Source organism: Octopus bimaculoides, chromosome 13, assembly GCF_046866305.1.
Source record: "Octopus bimaculoides isolate indiv1 chromosome 13, ASM4686630v1, whole genome shotgun sequence".
Lineage (NCBI taxonomy): Eukaryota > Metazoa > Mollusca > Cephalopoda > Octopoda > Octopodidae > Octopus > Octopus bimaculoides.
In genome coordinates this window covers 44,078,821-44,098,140 of record NC_142940.1, presented here as the reverse complement: position 1 = coordinate 44,098,140, position 19,320 = coordinate 44,078,821, and the positions used below count along the sequence as shown (strand labels likewise).

Below are 19,320 nucleotides of genomic sequence, written 5' to 3'. Positions count from 1 at the left end.
CTGATTCAGCTGGTTGAAATGCGAAAGGGTTAAACAATGATAATGATATATATATAATGTATGTGTGTGTGTAATAAGTATGTGATGTTTCCTGCAGTCCATTAGGTATTTTGGGTTTTTACACATCAGACACCCTCACCCAGCTAACCCAGCCAGAGTTGACCAAGCTCCAATTTATGTCCAGTTAGTGCTACCCACTTCTAGGGCTTGCACCTCCTGATCTATAGCTACCTCTTTGAGGTCCCTTGCGATGCCAAACATCTGAATAATTCATTTCAAAATAGAGGAAAACTGTAAGATTTTTAATGTGAACTTGTGTGCTGAAACAGTTTTGTTGTATCTGGGACAGTCAGTATGCCAATAATAAACGCATGCACTGCTGAAGAAGCGAGAGAATTATTCATGAAGTCAATAAGAGCAATGAAAGGACTCTGATGAATCTAGCTGCTTGATTGATCGACTGAATGAATAATCAAACAATCAATTAGTTAATTAGTTTACTAGTTGACTAATAATAATAAAAGAAGTGACATAGAACTAGTGTGTGCTTACTGTTGGCATAAGGACTTTCTTGAGATAAAACAAAATGGTTACATAAAACTTTGAGTAACTGAAATGAGGCATCTCTCTAAACCAGAATCTAATGTATATATGGCTCATGGTTTCCAATTATTTACCTCAAATTCGGTATTAATGTGTAAGAGTAAAATAAATGGACTCAGCTCTTCAACTATAACTCATTCTTTCTCTCTGATAACTATTTTAATTATTTCTAAATATATTATAAGTTTGTGGAGTTGTATGACCTAGTGGTTGGGGTGTTGGCTCATGAGCATAAGATTGTGGTTTCAATTCCTGGACTGGGTGATATATTGTGTGCTTGAGCAAAACACTTCTTTCGTGTTATTTCAGTCCATTCAGCTGATAAGGATGAGTAATCCTTCAACTGGCCAATGTCCCATCCAGGGAGGAATATATATGCCAGAGAAACTTGAAAACTGATCCTATGCTCCTTATAGAGCAATGTGGACAAACCATATATATCTATATCAAGTACACACAAATAGAAGTTTTAAAACTATCTTTTTACTACTGGCAAACAATTTTAGGAATAAAATGAATTTCAAACAAGAGAATCTTTTAATAGTCAATTATATGGTCCTGCCAGAATTGCTAGATATTTTCCTCACAGTATACAAATCAATTCTTTTATGAAGTTTATTAGCCAGCCAAACTGATAACATTAAAAAAAGACACCAAAACTCTAAATCTTGTTTTGTTTAATGTCAGTTCTTTTTCCATGTCGGTATGCTTTGATGGGAGGAGGCTGAGGTAAGATTTTATGGCAAGACACACTTCCTGCCACCAACCATGACTAGTTTTGCAAGTAAGGGATTTTACTGTAATTGCAGAGGAATTTGAATGTACAGAGATTGCAGATCATTTGTTGACTAAAAATGTCACTGGTTGCAGTTCAGACATAAACTGTGATGTCATTGCCCATAACCATAGCTCAACATTCACACACATACATACAAACACACATATATATATATACTTATACATACAAGGGGGTGCTGAAAAGTTCCTGGCTTTGGGTAAAAGCAAATACAGGAGGATCAGTTAATTATGATTTTATTCAAGATATTTCCTTCTCAGATTCACACACTTACTGCAGCAATTCTTCAGTTTTTCTAAGTCCTGTAAAAGAACTTGGATGGGCCTTCAACTGAGCCTTTTGTGATACCCTCAAAGTCAGGAACTTTTCAGTACCCCTTCATATATAGATACACACATATACTTCCATCAGTTTCTGTTTACAAAATCCTCTTGCAGAGATATACTTCCATCAGTTTCTGTTTACAAAATCCTCTTGCAGAGAAATGGTCGGTCAAGTCAAAGGCTATAGTGGCAGCCATTTGCTGAGTGTGCCACTCAGTGAGACTGAACTCAGATCCACATAGTTAAAAATCAAACTTCTTAACTACATTACTATGTCTGCTTTTGACAATAAATAATATATTCTATTACACTAAATATTATCTTCATGAAATTTTTTTTCCTTCACAATTCAAAGCCAAATGAAAATTGATGTGTTTAGAAAAGTAGTAACCAAACAGCTTCAATTATTTGCACAATTCAATTAAAATTACTTGTTATAACTGAAATTCTTTTGTTTGGAAATGGTATAGATGACATCCATAATTTGTGGCATCAGAATATTTGACAGGTCACACCACGGAGATTCTGCAAACACATACAGACAGCTGCTCTTAAAATGAAATATAAATTTAATATAAAATCCTTGTTGTAAATCAAATATATTGAAAATCTGAAGTAATGAAAGTTAAATGTTGAAACCTTTACACATACACACACAATAATAATTATATATAAAATGAATAAATAAAACAAATGATAGGTTTAATAAAAATTTATTCTGTACAGATGATGTGAAATGCCATTAAAAGCTTCAGACTGTTTTTGTGATTTGTATTAGCACTTATTTAGTGTAGAAGTGGAGGGGGTCAGGGGTGAGTAGGTTATTGAAATGACTCATATAGCATATATCTTTTCTTTTATTAGTATACACATACACACACACATATACACATGCATCTATACATACATACAATGAAAACAGTCAGAATAAAATTCTAGCTTTGGAAATGAAATATTATTTTCTCCAACTAAATTTGCTTCTAAAAAAAAAAAGAAAAAAAAAAGAAAAAAGAAAAAAAAATGATAACTTCAAAATAATTTCTGAGAAATGTTAGCAGGATCTCTTAACCATATTTTTTTTTCATAAATGTTTCTTTTATAAATCTAAATTCTTCAAGAAACAGAACAAAGGGAAATAATCATTGACAGCAAAATAAGAGTTATATTTTCTCATTTCATTTGTGTTTTGCATGTGGGTGTTTGAATAATATTAAAAAAAAAAAAAAAAAAAAAAACAGCCCAGAAGGTTCTTTAAAAATTTAAATTTTCATTTAGTTAACAAGATATGCAAATATTGTGCTAAGAAAAAAAAAAAAAGACCCCAAAGAAGGAATTGAACAAAATTTCTGCTGAACAAAGAGGCTGTATTGTGTGGTCTGTCATTGCTCCTCTCTATCAACTCCTTAACAATACACATGAAGCTGAAGCTCTTGTTGTAGTAGATGTTAATTATAATAAAGCTACAACAAATGAAGTCATTACTAGAGCTGAACTATCTAAAAGTACACATTTTCATTCATTTCAAATTTCAATCACATTGTATTTTAATAAAATACATTTAACTTTGGTTACAAATGGGAAAATTAAGAAATCTGAAGAAAAGAATACTTTCAAATTAAAACAGCTGAAATGAATAGAAAAATTCAGAGCAAAACTGGATAGGATTTGATGTTCGCTAAAGTGAAATTATTTTTGTATTACCATGATAAAAATAGTAAATATGTGTTTTATTTTTATTTATTCAGAGCTATACCAATAGGACAACATAGCTTAGAAGTCAGAAAGCAGAGGAAAACATATTCATTTACTTTTTTAATAACTTTAATTAATTTAAATAAAAATTCAAAATTAGAAAGAATGAAATAATCTAAATACATGAGAAATGAAAAGAATGATTTGTCAGTTGTTTTATTGTTATTACTGGGTTAAAAAGAAAATCAACTGTGAATTTTAAAGTTTTCACCATTGAGTATGAATTAAAAGTGTGAATTGTATATTTGTGCCTACATGGTAGACAGCTACCATAGTGACAACAGCAAAAATATCTTGTCATTGCTGTCAACACTATTTTTGTTAGCTAAGATTCAAGGTTAACATTCCAAGAGAAAAGAAGGCTGGAAGACAACATGTGGAACTGTCAAAAAATAATTTCAAGAGGTTTTATTATTAGATTTAATTAACATAGCAGTTGAAGTTTGAGTTCAACTGCCTGAAAGTAAACATTTACTTTGTAACTCTAGCTTTAAATTCTTTTAAATTTTGTTTATTTATGAAGTATTAGAAAACATCTTAATATTATCAGTAACTTGTTGCTAGAATATATATATATATATTGTTTGTTTATGCCATAAGAATTTAGTAACTTTGAGAGAAATGAAATAAATCATTTTTAGTGATAGTACTCAAAGTAGATAAGGCTACAAATAATAGCATTTAAGTATTGGGTTAAAGAACCTCTTGGAAGGAAAAAGTCGAAGGCTCGCAGTGGGACTTAAACTTACATCTTTTGTAAACATGACATACACTCCACCGTTATACAAATGATGTGGATTCGAATCCCACAGGGAACCTTTAACTTTTCCCATCTAAGGGGATCTTTAACCTGATATTTACACTATTCGTTCTTTTATTAGTTTCAGTCATTTGACTGTGGCCATGATGGAGCACTGCCTCGATGCTTGAAGCACATTTATATTTATTTATTTGGAATTCTACCATTACTGATATATGTGTGTGTGTGTGTGTGTGTGTGTGCGTGTGTGTGTGTGTGTAATCAGGACAACTAATGCAAAATATTTTGTTAAAGTTATTTCTTAACATTCCAAACTGGTTTCTGTCAACAAGAGTTATACTTAGAACTTGAATTAAATGTTTAAGTGAAATCTATAAAATCTAATTTAGCCATTCTATTTTAATTTCTGTAGTTTTTTTCTTTTATATTGTTCTAGCAGATACAGTTTCAGTTCTTAAATATTTTCATCAACATGGCACAGACATGGTTAAGAAGCTCACTTTGCAACCATGCAGTTTCAGGTTCAGTCCCACTGTACAGCACCATGGGAAAATGTCTTCTACTATAGTCCCTGACCAACTAATGACTTGTGCGTGAATTTGGTAGATGGAATGTGTGTGTCATGTATGCGATTTTGTGTCTGTCCTATGTCATTTGACAACTAGTGTTGGTTTGTTTACCACCTTTAACTTAGCAGTTTGCTAAAAGAAGCTGATAAAATAAGTACCAGACTGGTACTTGTTTGACTAAACCCTTCAAGGCAGTGCCCCAGCATGGCTGCAGTCTAATGGCTGAAACTATAACCAATGACTAACAAAGCAACCCTTTAAAAAAAAAAAGGGGTTGCTACTTGAGGGATGAATGCTCTGATGGAACTGGGTATTACTTACTCAACGTTGCCATACAATGAACTTGTGTGTAATAGATATTGGTTTCAAATTTTGGGAGAAGGCCAGCTGTTTTGGGGAGAAGGGGAAAGTTGATTATATCAACCCCAGTGCTCAACTGGTACTTATTTTATCAACCCTGAAAGGATAAATCAACCTCGGCAGAATTTGAACTCAGAACATAAAGACAGATGAAATGCTGCTAAACATTTTGCCCAGCATGCTAACAATTCTGCTAACTTGCCACCTTGTGTAATAAATATTACAAGTTTGGGATCATAACTTTACTGGCTTGCTATATTACACTCAAATAATCATTATGGAAATAATATTGTATGTGTCCATATATATATATATATATATATATATATATATATATACACATACACACACACATGTTTATAATATATGTATGTATACCCAATATTATAAAAATGACACATGTAGAGTTGAACAAGCCACAGGAGATGGAACTGGAAGTCAGAGTCCACTCCAATATTATAGCAAATTTAGATTTAACCCTATAACCAGTATGGTCTCCTTTCATTAGTGACTGTTCGTTATTACTCATAACTATATACGAGTTCCTTCAGCTTCATAATTTCATGCTAGCATTGAGTTGGATGGGTTGTTATGGTCCAAATCGGTTCTTATTCAGAGTTACTGCCCCTGTGAACTGGTCAGAGGTCCATATTTTGTTTGTATGGATTACACACACACACACACACACACACACACATATAACTACCATCAGCTATAACTGGAGGCCAACAAGAGATCTTTTAATTTAATAAGGGAGCGTCTTGAGTCAGCATGGTTGCTGACTTGCTAGAAATAGCAATCAAAATTTTTCTAAAATCATACTCTACCATCTTAGAAGAAGAAAAGACACATTTAAAAATGCAGTCCTAGATAGACTATACTGAAAAAAAAAAAAGGACAAGATACCCAAAGACTACAATATCTGTGATCATTGGCCAGCTTGATCAGAGCTGAGCTGGTCTAAATGATGACAGTATAAAGCACATAAAACTTGTTAATCTAAGTGAAAATCAAATCAATCTTGAAGAGAAAAAATTATGAAAATCATTAAAAGTGATTTAAAAATTCTTATAATTCAACTCTATTGTTTCTAAAATATACTTTTAATATTATTATTGTTATGTGTATGGGTTGGCTGGTCTTGCAAAATTTAATATTTTTATGAACTATAGTGGAAGCTTGTTTTGACATATTTTAAGAACTGATGTTTATCCTATGCTAATTAATCATCTATAATTTGGGAGTGTTGCCTATATACATCCGAATTGAATGAGACAAGCAGATGTATGTCAATAAAATTCACAACACACGTCTGTCTGTGATAATATTTGATCTCATGACCTTTGGACTGGTAGTGTAGCACCTTAATAATATAAGTGTTGCAACTATGATTCAGATTATTTCTATACGACATAATACTATGACTCTCACCCTGATTAAGAATGTTAATTTCAAGTCTTATTATGTGTAAGATGAATGTTAATGTGATTAGATGAAGAAAGATTTCGGTTGTTGAGTTGTACCCCAGGAAGTTGTTTAGGAATATAGAATGAATAAATAAAATAAAAGTAAAATAATTTAGTTGTATGAAATACAAAGTTTGTCTGTGAAATAAATTAAAGCTCATTTTCTTATGAATCAAATCAATTTTAGAGGGTAATAATATTTGAAATTCCTGATTGTTTTTTAGCTTTTTTTTCTATCAAACAAAATGTTAGAGAAACATATGAAAATTAATAAATACATTAAAAAAAATCATGCCATAATTCTTTAAAAATTTTTGATCTTTGGCATAGTACTGGAACTGTTTATGAAAGAAAAGTACTTCATAACCAATATATATTTGATGGAAATAACATAAATATCACTAATTAAAAAAAAAAAAAACAAAAAAAAAAAACTAGAATTATTCTGATGTTTCCATCTGAAATTGCCAAAGAGGACCAGACATATTTTCTCTGAAATAGTTTTTTTTTTTTCTTTTCTTTTACTCCATCTACAACAGTTTCCAGAAAGCAATAATCAGTTTATTTAACTGGCATTGTTATTCTAGAAAAATAATAAACAACCTTACATGTTTATCAAGTTTTAAGTAGAGAAGGGAAGACAGCTCCGTTATCTGGTATACAAGTAGCCAGCATTATTATTTTGTCTGAGACAGAAACATTAATGGAATTGGTCAAGTTTGCTTAATGGCTGTAAGTCAACACTAATGACTGCACTCGTACAAAAGTGTTGAATACACCATATTACATTATATATATATATATATATATATATATATATATATATATATATATATATATATATATATATATATATATAGGTATGCTTAAGATTAAACAAATTTTATTTAATGAATCATAGTGTGTTGCAGGAAAAAAATGTTATTTTTCATTTGAAACTTCTCTTCATGTTTTGATCCCTGTAAGCTCACAGTATAAAAAAATGCTGATCAAACATTGTTGCTGAGACAGAGTTGAATATATTATATTATATTATATATTATATATTTAAAAAGATGTCACAAATTATCAAATATAGCAATTGTGTTTATCTGTTTACGTTTTGTTGGGGGTTGGAGAGCTGGAGATATAAATAAAAATTGCTTGCAATGAATCTTTTTTTTTTTCTTTCTTTCTTTCTTTCATAAACAACATGTCTGTCAAGACTGGAAAATAGAATTTGAGATAGCAGATAAACTGTATGGGGGTGGGATATGAAAAAAAAATGATTATTTAACTGTTGAAAGCACATCAAATCAAGTCACTGCATAAAGAGGACTTAATAATAACAGTGGTTCAGTGAAAATGAATAAGATAAAATTGAGAAATATAATATTTATATATATTGACAATAAACTCCAGTACTTTAAGCATCTTGAGATGATGTTAGTTTTCTTGCCATCTTCCACAGCCAGTATGTATTAGCAGTGACTAGCTTTTCCTTTCTTCCTGGAAGAAATATGAACATCAAAGCAGTACTAACTGCAACTATACTCCTTCTAGATCAGTTCAGACATTTAAAAAAAAAAAAAGCATAACATACCAAATAAAATACAGTCGAGTTACAAACTGGAACTCGCTAAATTTTATCATACATATTCCTCATCTGATTTTGCCCCAACATTTGTAACAACTTCAGGCTGCAAATTTTGGCTTTGCTCATTGTCCGGCAATGATGCAATATCTTTAAAAACACCAACTAATTTTTCAAAATTTGGCCCCCACGTAAGCAAATAATCTAAGTCAAATGAACCTACAGTACCTCGATTCTTTGATTTGTCTTCATCAGAAGATACAAGGGTGCTATATGATTCACCGGCAGAATCTAAGCCGTCGTAATCAAATGTTCTATTGTCTACAGGGCTCTCATCATTTTCATTCTCTACTTCAGTTAGTTTTGAATATATCATTGAGCCAGGCTCAAAGTCATTACGGACTCGTTCAGTGTCATATTCAAATTCTGAACAAGTAAAAGAGTCATTAGCACTTCCATTTGAGCTAGAATCTTGAGCATCCAGCAGACCACTACTATTTAGGTTATCACTTGCTTTGCCCCATTTAGCAATGTTTTCATCACTTGAACTTACTGATTCTCGCAGACTTTCAGGATTTGTAGAATCCGGACAAGTGTTTAGTCTATTTACTTCTTCTACAGTGAATCCTTTCATACGATTCCCTCTACCATTATTAGAGCTACTTCTTGGAGCTGGCTGAGGCTTTAATGCAACTTTAGGTTTAGATTTGCCAGGTTTTCCTGTGCAGTTGTCTGAGGATGCTGAGTGTGAATTCCAATGATTATTTGAACTGGAGGTCAGTACACTGGGGTTTTGATGTGCCAGAAGATTCATTGGGCTTTGTCTAACTCCTACAGGTGCAGGGCTGCTGCGAGCTAAGTTGTTGAGATGCATCGGGCTACTGCGAGCTGGTACAGATAAAGGTCCATTATAATTTAAAGCATTTGAAGCTGGAACATTACTGGACCACATCATATTTTGTTGAGGATTTGCAATATAAGGATGTCGATAAGTAAGGAGATTAGAATTAGGTTTATATTTATTGACTTTGCCATCTCGAAATCCTTTATAATGAGTGACAATATCAATATCCGAAGGCGCTATACTGCTGGCATTCTCTAAATCATAATGTTCTGGTACATCATCATTGAGGTGAACGCTTTGAGAAAGATCACCATTTTCAATTATTACAGTTCCATCTTCCATTTCAAGAGGCACCACAGGGTGACTTTCAGACTCAATAATATCAGGCCTTGGCATACAGCTATTATCATGGGCTTTTTGAGCCAATTCTTCAAGAATATGGTTACGGATAATTATTTCATCCGGTATACCATTGCCTTCCACATATTCCGCCTCACTGTAGGTCTGACTGCTGGTTTTTAAATTACTATTTTTCCTTCTCTGATGGCAAAATTTATTTAACATTCCAGACTTGTTGTTCTTATTATGTTGCTGATCGATATGCCGCCGTCGCCGCCAGAACACAATGAGACCAACAATAATCAAGATTAAGATTAGAAGAATTAATAGCGGAAGTAAAATCTTCAGCAGCAAGCCAAGGTCTACTGATGAGTAAGGGAGACATTTGTATGTCGACGCATCTATTTCACATGTCATACCACTTTCACAAGGATTGGTAGAACACAAGCTTGGACAGTTGGAACTGACGTTTCCTACTGGAGTCACATCAAATCTATCCGTAGATCCACCAAATGGCATTTTCTGACCATTGAGAAAGAAATCTTCTAAGCATCCTTCAAAACCTGACAATAAAAAAGAGAAAAGTACAATGAACATGGGTGAAATCTGATGTAATTAATTGGATAAACATTAAAACATTTCAGTACTTGAGAAGAAGTTAATCAAAATGTCATTTATTGATATTTATAAATCTGGTACAAGAAACATTCTTATCATCCTCAGCATAATTCTTTAATGTTCATCTTTCCATGCTTTGCATGGTTCAGTTGGAATTTATTGAGGAAGATTTTCTATGGCTGGATGCCCTTTCTGTTGGCAACTGTTACCAGTTCCTAGGTTAGAATGCATTATAATAGGTGCAGGCATGGGTCTGTGGTTAAGAAGTTTGCTTCCTAATCACATGGTTTCAAGTTCAGTCCCACTGTGTGACATTCTGGGAGACAGAAACTGAAAGAAGTTTGTCATACATATATATATGTGTGTGCGTGTGTATGTATACGTGTGTGTATGTGTCTTTGCATAGACAGTCTGATAGTTGTAAATGATTATCACTGTCATATAAGCAGTGTTATTCATTTTTAATATTTCATGGAACATCTCTAGTTGTGGAGAAATATTACCTTGCTTAGAAACAGTTGAGGGTTGATGACAGGAAAGAAATCCAGACATAGAAAATCTGGCTCAATAGACTCCATTTGACCCATGCAAGTATGGAAAAATGGACATTAAAACAATGATGTGGGTTATCTAATGTACAGCTAAATAATCTACCACAATCCTATGTTAACAAATAATTTTATAAATATTTCTTTTGAGAATCTTTTTATTTTGTTGTTAAATATTTTTTTATAGTTATAGCCTTTACCTGGTATAGTTTCCTTGTGAATTGATAAAGAATGTTTTGTGTTGGCCAAAAACATCACTTCAACATCCACAGAAGAAATGTCTAATGGGTTGGAGATGAATACCTGGGTCTTCTCATTTTCCCCTTCAACTGTTACACTGTCCCCTGTGGAATAAAAAGATAAAATAAGAATGTGATACTTTTCATATCGGAATACCTAAAATATTTTTCTTTTTTTTTTTTGTAATATATACAAATTCTGAATATTCAGTTGAATTGGTAAAAGGTAAAAACCAAAAAATGAAAAAACAAAACATAGATATGTTTAGAAATTCAAGGTGTCATACCTTCCATGTGCACAGTAACTGTATACCAAGAATGGATGGAGACATTTAATGCCAAGGGAGCACTGGAGACAAAACCATTGTGATTCTGCCCAGCTAAAAACAGAGGTTGACTATTGTTTACCTGTAAATAAATATGAAATCAATGTTTAAATTTTCATAATTGAAATATAAACTGTTGCAACAAAGCAACAAATAAAAAAGATCACCCTTCCCCCATGTTGTATTTGTGTGTGTGTGTGTGTGTGTATGTGTGTGTGTGTGTGTGTATATATATATATATATATATATATATAAAAATATATGGCTGTGTGGTTAAGAAGTTTGCTTCTCAACCTTGTGACTTCAGGTTTAGTCTCACAGCATGACACTTGGACAAATGTCTTATACTTATAGCCCACTTGGGCAAATGTCTTATAGCCCAGAGCCTCATGCGTGGATCTGGCAGATGGAACTGAAAGAAGCCCATTGTGTAAGTGTGTGGTTGTGTTTCTGTCTCCTTTTCTTGACATTGTGTGACAGTTTTAAATGAATGCCACTGTCATGCAAGTGGTGTCCTTCCTTTCCAATCTTCCATGAACACAATGTCTGGTCATGGGGAAATAGTACCCAACTTGGAAAAAGATGAAGGTTGGTGACCGGAAGAGCATTTGGCCCTAGAAAATCTACCCCAACAAATTCTGCCTGACCCACGAAGACATGGAAAAGTGGACATTAAATAATGATGGTATATATATATATATATATATATATATATATATGGTGGTGCAGAAAAGTTCCTAGCGTTTGGTAAAAGAAAATACAGGAGGATCAGTCAATTATGATTTTATTCAAAGTTTACTGATCACTACAATTGTTTCAACTCATCTAGCATTGATACCTCATGGGTGGGATACTGATCATCTGGTTTAGGTGTATCCATTGGTGTGTGTGTGTGTGTGTGTGTGTACTATGGCTTTCTTTAGTTTCTTTGGGTTTCATTAGAGCAGTGGTTTTCAACTGGGGTCCATACAAAATTTTGTGGGGTTCACACAAGCAAAATAGTAAATCAGATTCACAATAGTATTTTATGGGTCCATGGAAAAGTTTTGTTTTAGATGCATTTATTGCAAGATACAGCTAGGTTTCTTTCTCTGATGTTTTACATTGTTTAATCTATACAAATGAATGTGTGATAGACAAATAGGAATTATCAAGTAAGCATCTATAAAACTAGAGTTTTAAACATTGAATGGCTTTTGGGGTCCACCAGAATATATAAAACTAGAGTTTTAAACATTGAATGGCTTTTGGGGTCCACCAGAATAAAGTAGTACTCAAAGAGGTTCATAGATAAAAAAAAAAAATGGTTGAGAATCAGTGCATTAGAGTATCAAAATTTAATTATTCTTTGGAGAAAATGTAAAAGATATTTACCATCAGAAGGATGAACTTTTTCTTATTATCTGCATACCATAAGAGTCCAGATTTCTTTAAAATACGGAATTTGATAGTAATTGTATTAGCCTTTAGAACACTACGCTTTTGACGGAATCTTGAATTTGATTTTAGAAACTCGTCGCGATAGTAAGTCTCTCGTCTACTAAATTCAACACGTGCTCCAGGTCCAAATGAAAATGGTTTCCATTCTGAAAAAAAGAAGAAAATATTTTGGTCAGCTTTTATTTAAAACTAGCTGAATAGCCTGTCATTGCCAGGCAATTTTTATAATAGAATGTCTTGTATAAATTTTTATTTATTCCATGTCAGAGAATGCTTTCCTTGACAGATCGGCTTCTTAATTTAGAACAGATATGTGTAATTTTTTGCCAAAAAACTTCGTTGAAGATCTTTTTCATTCTTAAATTATTTACATGTCTGTTCGATCATTTCACATGACTTTATTCATTAAAACTTCAGAAGTTCTTACAACTCTGGTTGTCGTAATGCTTTGCTCTGGTTTGTTTAATAAAAATTCCTCCTCCCAATGATTTTACTTTCATTTTGTGATAGACAGCTATCATGTAGAAAATGCCAGATTCCAAATCCTGTTTTCTGATTAGGTAAAATAGATTAAACTTTAAACTTCAGTAACATTTTTCTGGAACAAATAAATAACAAAACTGGATTTAATGTGGAAAATTATTTCTTCCAAATTTGGAAATTTTGATGTAATTTTAAAATCTCAATATGTGACAGCAACAGGGAAGACCCTACAAAAGTAGAGAGACAGACAGTTATAAGACATGACACACACAGAGGTAATCATGAGTTTAAAATGGTGTATAGCAGACATATGTATGTATGTGTGTGTGTGTGTGTGTGTGTGTGTGTGTGTCCAAGTGGAAGGAAGGTGTGTAGCGTGTGAGCATCACATTGAACATGACAGAGAAAGTTGAGCAGAGAATCTGCATCAAATTTTGCCAAAAACTTCGCGATACCCGCTCAGATGCCTACGCAAAGTTTTCAAAAAGTTTTCATCGTTCTCAAAACAATCAAGGAGATTCTGTGCAAAAGAAAACCCGAGTGTCTTTTTGGTCAGCTGAAAACAGTTTGGGCACAAGCTGAGCAGACACACGTCTCATACCCAAATCTTCAGTGATAATGGACTGAACTGAACCATAACTAATCTGCACGTCCTCTGATAACTCACAGATGGTGATTCGACGATTTCCCCTCACAGCTGCATGCACATCGATGATGTTTTTCTCAGTTCTGCTGATTGCAGGTCTCCCAGAACATTCGCCCAATATTGACATTTTTTCAGTCATCTTGGAAACGTCTGAACCACTCGTACACTTGTTTGCAGTTCATACACTCCTCTCCATACACTTTCTGCAACTTTGCGTAAGCCTCTGAGCAGGTATCGACACGACAACTTTCTCTGTTGTGGTCAATGCGATGATCACACGCTACACACCTTCCTTCCAAGCACTGCTGTAAACAGCAGATGTGAGCTAGAATGTTAGAACTTAGTGTACATGCACAGCAGAGTTCAAGGTCAATCTGTGCCAAGCAGCTTCACTTTGCATGCTTTAGCTTCTTTACCATAGCAACAGTTCAGATACTTATTGATCAGACCACATATGTATATATATATATATATATATATATATATATATATATATATACATACATAAATATGTGTGTATATACATACATATTATATATACATACATATATGTATATATGTGTGTGTGTATATATATATGTATACATACATAAATATGTGTGTGTATATGTATATATATTATATATACATACATAAATATGTGTGTGTATATGTATATATATTATATATACATACATATTTATATATATATATATATATATAGATATATATATATATAAATATATGAAATCCTACTATGCATTTAATATTCTATGGAGTGTACTACCCCTTTATATTGGTATTTGACTAAACTATTAAACTATCTATCTACAGAGTTGTTATTCTGTTACCATTCCATTCATGAACCTTAATCTTTCATCTTTACGTTTTCCCCAACTGTATTAAACTACCAGCTACGACCTGATTATAAAACTTTTCACCAACAACATGTAAGCAACATTCTAATTACATTTCTATACCACATCTCCTGTTAACAACCCTAATATACAAATATACAGACCCCTTCTCCTAAATCCACATTTACACCAATGGCTGATAACAAATCCTATATAGTATCTTATTTCTTTGTATATGACCTACATTATGTAGGAAGAGTGAACAACTGTAGTTATTTAACAAAATATTCAATCACATAATGTTTAAGACACACTGCTCCAATGTTCCAACTCACACCAAAGAAACAAAACTATACTAATTCTAAAAAAAATTTACAACAAATCAGAACCTTTAAAAACACTACACTTAAAATGTCAATTCATGGCCAGCCTCTTGGATAGTTGACATTATACTGGGTTTGGTTGCCTTTTGCGAAGCTTATTAACTTATTAAAAGTTTCATTAATAATCTTTGCAATATTTACTTTTAGCTCATCTGACCCAGTTCAGTGTTTTCTAATTCTGATGTTGTATTCCTGCCTTTGAATAAATTGCTCAACAGTAATTTGAGTTATCTGTGCACAGATGATTTCACAAACTTCTATAATGTTTTTGTTAGTGGATATGAAAACTCGATGCATCCCCACCTAAAACTTTATACATGAACATCTGTGGATTTGGTAGACGGGAACTGAAAGAAACCAGACTGTGTGGTAAGAAGCTTGCTTCCCAACCACATAGTTCTGGGTTCAGTCCTACTGTATGGGACTTTGGACAAGTGTCTTCTACTACAGCCTCAGACCAACCAAGCCTTGTGAGTGGATTTGGGGGATGGAAACTGAAAAAAGACTGTCATATATATATATATATATATATATATATATATATATATATATACATAAATACATATACATGTGTGTGTGTGTGAGTCTGTTTGTCCCTCCATCATCACTTGACAACTGATGTTGGTGTGTTTACATCCCCGTATCTTCATGGTTTGGCAAAAGAGACCAATAGAATAAGTACTAGGCTTAAAAAAAGTCTTGGGGTTGATTTGTTCAACTAAAACCCTTCAAGGTGGTGCTCTAGCATGGCCACAGTCAAATGATTGAAGCAAGGAAATAAAATAAATATATATACACACATACACACACACAAATATAGATATGTGTGTTTCTTTGTGGATGTGTGCAACCTTCATACTGCTTGATAACTATTTGGTTTGTTTACATCCCCTTAACTTAGCAGTACCAGACTTAAGAAAGAGTACTGGGGTTGATTTGTTTGACTAAGCCTTTCAGGGTGGTACCATCAGCTTGGCCACAGTCCAATGATTGAAATAAGTATAAAAAAAAGAAAGAAAAGAAAAGAAAGCAATATGACAGTTGAAAATCAGCTCTGTCCAGTTATAAGTAAAAACTATGTGATAGAGTTCTGTCTTAACTGGAGCAATATGGCTCCAAGTAAGATATGACTCATATCCAATATTCTGGACTTGCTCCCATTTTCAAGTTTTTAATGAGTTTCCTTTACAGAGGAAGAGTTAAGAAGTTTGCTTTGCAGTCCATGAGGTTTTAGGGCTGATCCTACAGCATGACATCTTGGTCAAATGTAGTTTCCTATAGCCTTGGATATCCCCAAATCCTATGAGTGAAATTGGGTTGATGGGAATTGTGTGGAAGCTCTGAGGAAGGATTGCACCTATAATTCAAAAGCCAAGCCATCTCACTCTCTCTCTCTCTCACACACACACACACGCATACACTGTGTCATGTTGATTCTGATAAGAGCACATGCGTTTGTGGAACACTCAGCCATATATAAGTAATTCACTGAGCAGGCAGTTCAAATACCTGAATCCTCATTGTTGAGACTGGCAAACATCTCCAGTTACCATGTTCTGAATCTAAGACTGTGGTTTCAAGAATTTAATCAACAACTGCCATGTTCTAAGTCAGTTTAAGAGCTGCTTGAAGTAATGGAAAAAATAATGATTTTTTTTTAGGGGTAGACATGGTTGTATGGCAAGAAATTTGCTTTTCAACCACATGGTCTTGGGTTCAGTCCCACTATGCAACACTTAGGGCAAATATCTTCTACTATAGCCCTGGGTCAACCAGAGCCTTTCGAAAGGATTTGATAAATGAAAACTTAAGTGTTTGTCTGTCCCCTTGACAACTAGTGGTGGGTTGTCTATGTCCCCGTAACTTAGTGGTTCAGCAAAAGCAACTAAGTACCAGGCTTAAGAATAATTTTTAAACTAGCATCACTGATTTGTTCAACTAAAACCATTCAAGGGGCTGCAATCCAATGACTGAAGCAAGGAAGATGGCAGAACAACCTATTTGAAATAGGATCAATGGTTAATAATTTTTAAGAAATAGGTTCAGTGGTATCTTATTTCAACTATCAGAGTTTTATGGGGTTATCTCCCTTGACCCCCCCCCCCCCCCGATTTTAAATACCTCTGAAGGCAGTTTGTCTTAGTTGCTTGTATAACTATTGATTGAAATGAGTCATTCCTGTATTACGTCTGTAAGACTGTATTGGATAGGCGGTGTCTTATGCCTTTTACAATAATCTCTAAGACAGTAATATCTAGGCACTAGCATGGGTGTGTGGTTAAGAAGTTTGTTTCCCAACCACATGGTTCTGTGTGCAGTCTCAATTGTGTGGCACCTTGGGCAAGTATCTTCTGCTATAGCTCTGGGCTGACCAATGCATTATGAGTGAATTTGATAGGTGGAAACTGTATGGAGGCCAGTCATATATATAGTTGAAATTGACGGAAAAACAAAAGATGAAGACAGGTGTATGAACAACAAGCAAGTGTATTAGTTTGATGCTTGAGAAAACGAAGAAGTCTTTTATGTTTTGAGCCTAGGCTCTTTGATAGAAAGGAATAAGAGAAAATAAACAGAGAGAGAGAATGAAAAAAAAAACTTATAGATTTCAACGGTCCAGCAATATATATATTGTGTGTGTATGTTTGTGTATTTATATTTGTCTCCTGCTGCTCAACAACTATGTGACGTTGAAGTAAACAAACCAACAGCGGTGGTTTGGCAAATGAGACCAACAAAATAACTACAAGATTTAAAAAGATCAATCCCTTGCGAGTGGATTTGGTAGAAACTTGTCATACATACATATATATATCTGAAAATAATGAAAATGTGAAAAAAACTTACTCTCTTCACACATTTTGCCCATGTATTCTGGAGAACATTGGCACTTAAATGTAGTCCATTTATCAAGACAAATCCCACCATTTTTACAGGGGTTACTTTTACAAGGTCCAGCAATATTTTCTCGTAGACATTCCTTCTTTATTCCAGTAGATCTTCGTGGTTCAAGCTGAATCATATCCACCCCATTCACAATAAAACTGCGCATACATCCAATAAAATCATGTGATTGAACTTGATTGCTTCGAATTACATATTGTGCAGGAATTCCACCAATGTATAGATTACCACCATGAAGTTGTAAATTCCTGTAATGGTAGACGTATGAAATATATTTCAATAATGTGTGTGTAAATAACATAGTTTAATAATAACTATACTAACAAATGATGGCCATGACTGAGTTTCATGTAAATTTGATGACCTACATTCATCAGATAAGCACAGTATGGAACTAAATTTAGATCCATAATATGCCCATCTGATGAGTGTAGAGCAATCATCATCACAAGAAATTTTGGCCACAGTTTGTTTGTACAACTGACACTAAACTATATTATATACCTCACTATATTCATAGAGTTGATTGCTCTTTGCTTTGACTAAGAACCACAAATTATCATTCATATATATATATATATATATATATATATATATATATATATATATGCATACACAGCAAATCTTAATTGAATGTAAAATGTGTTAAGACTGAAATATTGTATTGATAAAAACAAAATTTCCTAGAATAAATAAACAACAGTCTTAATTATATTGATCCAGACTGCATTAGAAATAGGAGGAAAAATGGGGAACTTATATCAATTGTCATGATGTCATGATTTTGTAACTGAGATATCAGATAGACTAGAATAAATTTAACAAAATATAACAAGAAGAGGAAGTGTATGGCTTACTCATATTTCAGTTCTCCTTGGTTTGAACATGTTTTGCTTTCATCACAACCACTGCATTGGTTATTTGAAGAACATTTATGAACTGATATATGGACATTCTACAATGGAAACCAAAACAAAATATAATAGTTTACTACTATATCTATTTAACTATTTATTATATGGCAGAAGAAATAGAAAAATAAACAATATGATTGATATTTTGAACCATCTTTTAAAATTTCTACAGCTGTTTCAATAACAACCAGAACTATATATACAACTATTAAAAAAACTACAGTAAGTTATACAACATAATTATCAATAATAGTTATATGACAATGTTTGATAACAAGCAATTGCTATTATAATCACAATATATAGAAGTTACATAAGAGCTGTCCCATTGGGAAGGTTTTAAAACACACACACACACACACACAAAATGTATGTTTTACAACAAATTGCAAAAGTATTTTCATCAACAGGCATATACCAAAGAAACTAGTCAAGTAACATCCCGTTCAACCTTGTAAATCAGAATTCCGTGAAATATTATTTTCTAAACTTCAATGACTTAATTGATACTTGGATTAGTCTCATATGGAAGATATAGGAGCTTTAGAACATTGGAAATATAACAATTTTTACAAATTTTCAAAGTAATGGTTAATTT

The 19,320-nt window shown here is 33.1% G+C and overlaps 1 protein-coding gene across 1 annotated transcript in view; it reads right to left on the bottom strand.

Moving 5' to 3' along the window:
- Positions 1 to 7,988: 7,988 nt before the first annotated feature.
- Positions 7,989 to 19,320, bottom strand: part of LOC106882952 (cadherin-related tumor suppressor) — a 334,591-nt gene continuing 323,259 nt past the window's right edge. The window contains exons 16-21 of the mRNA XM_052972443.2: positions 18,666 to 18,763; positions 17,752 to 18,056; positions 12,491 to 12,702; positions 11,078 to 11,198; positions 10,752 to 10,895; positions 7,989 to 9,948 (exon numbers count right to left, since the gene is read on the bottom strand). Coding sequence (XP_052828403.2) covers positions 8,258 to 9,948; positions 10,752 to 10,895; positions 11,078 to 11,198; positions 12,491 to 12,702; positions 17,752 to 18,056; positions 18,666 to 18,763 — 2,571 coding nt within the window. The 3' untranslated portion in view covers positions 7,989 to 8,257. The remainder of the gene's footprint in view (positions 9,949 to 10,751; positions 10,896 to 11,077; positions 11,199 to 12,490; positions 12,703 to 17,751; positions 18,057 to 18,665; positions 18,764 to 19,320) is intronic.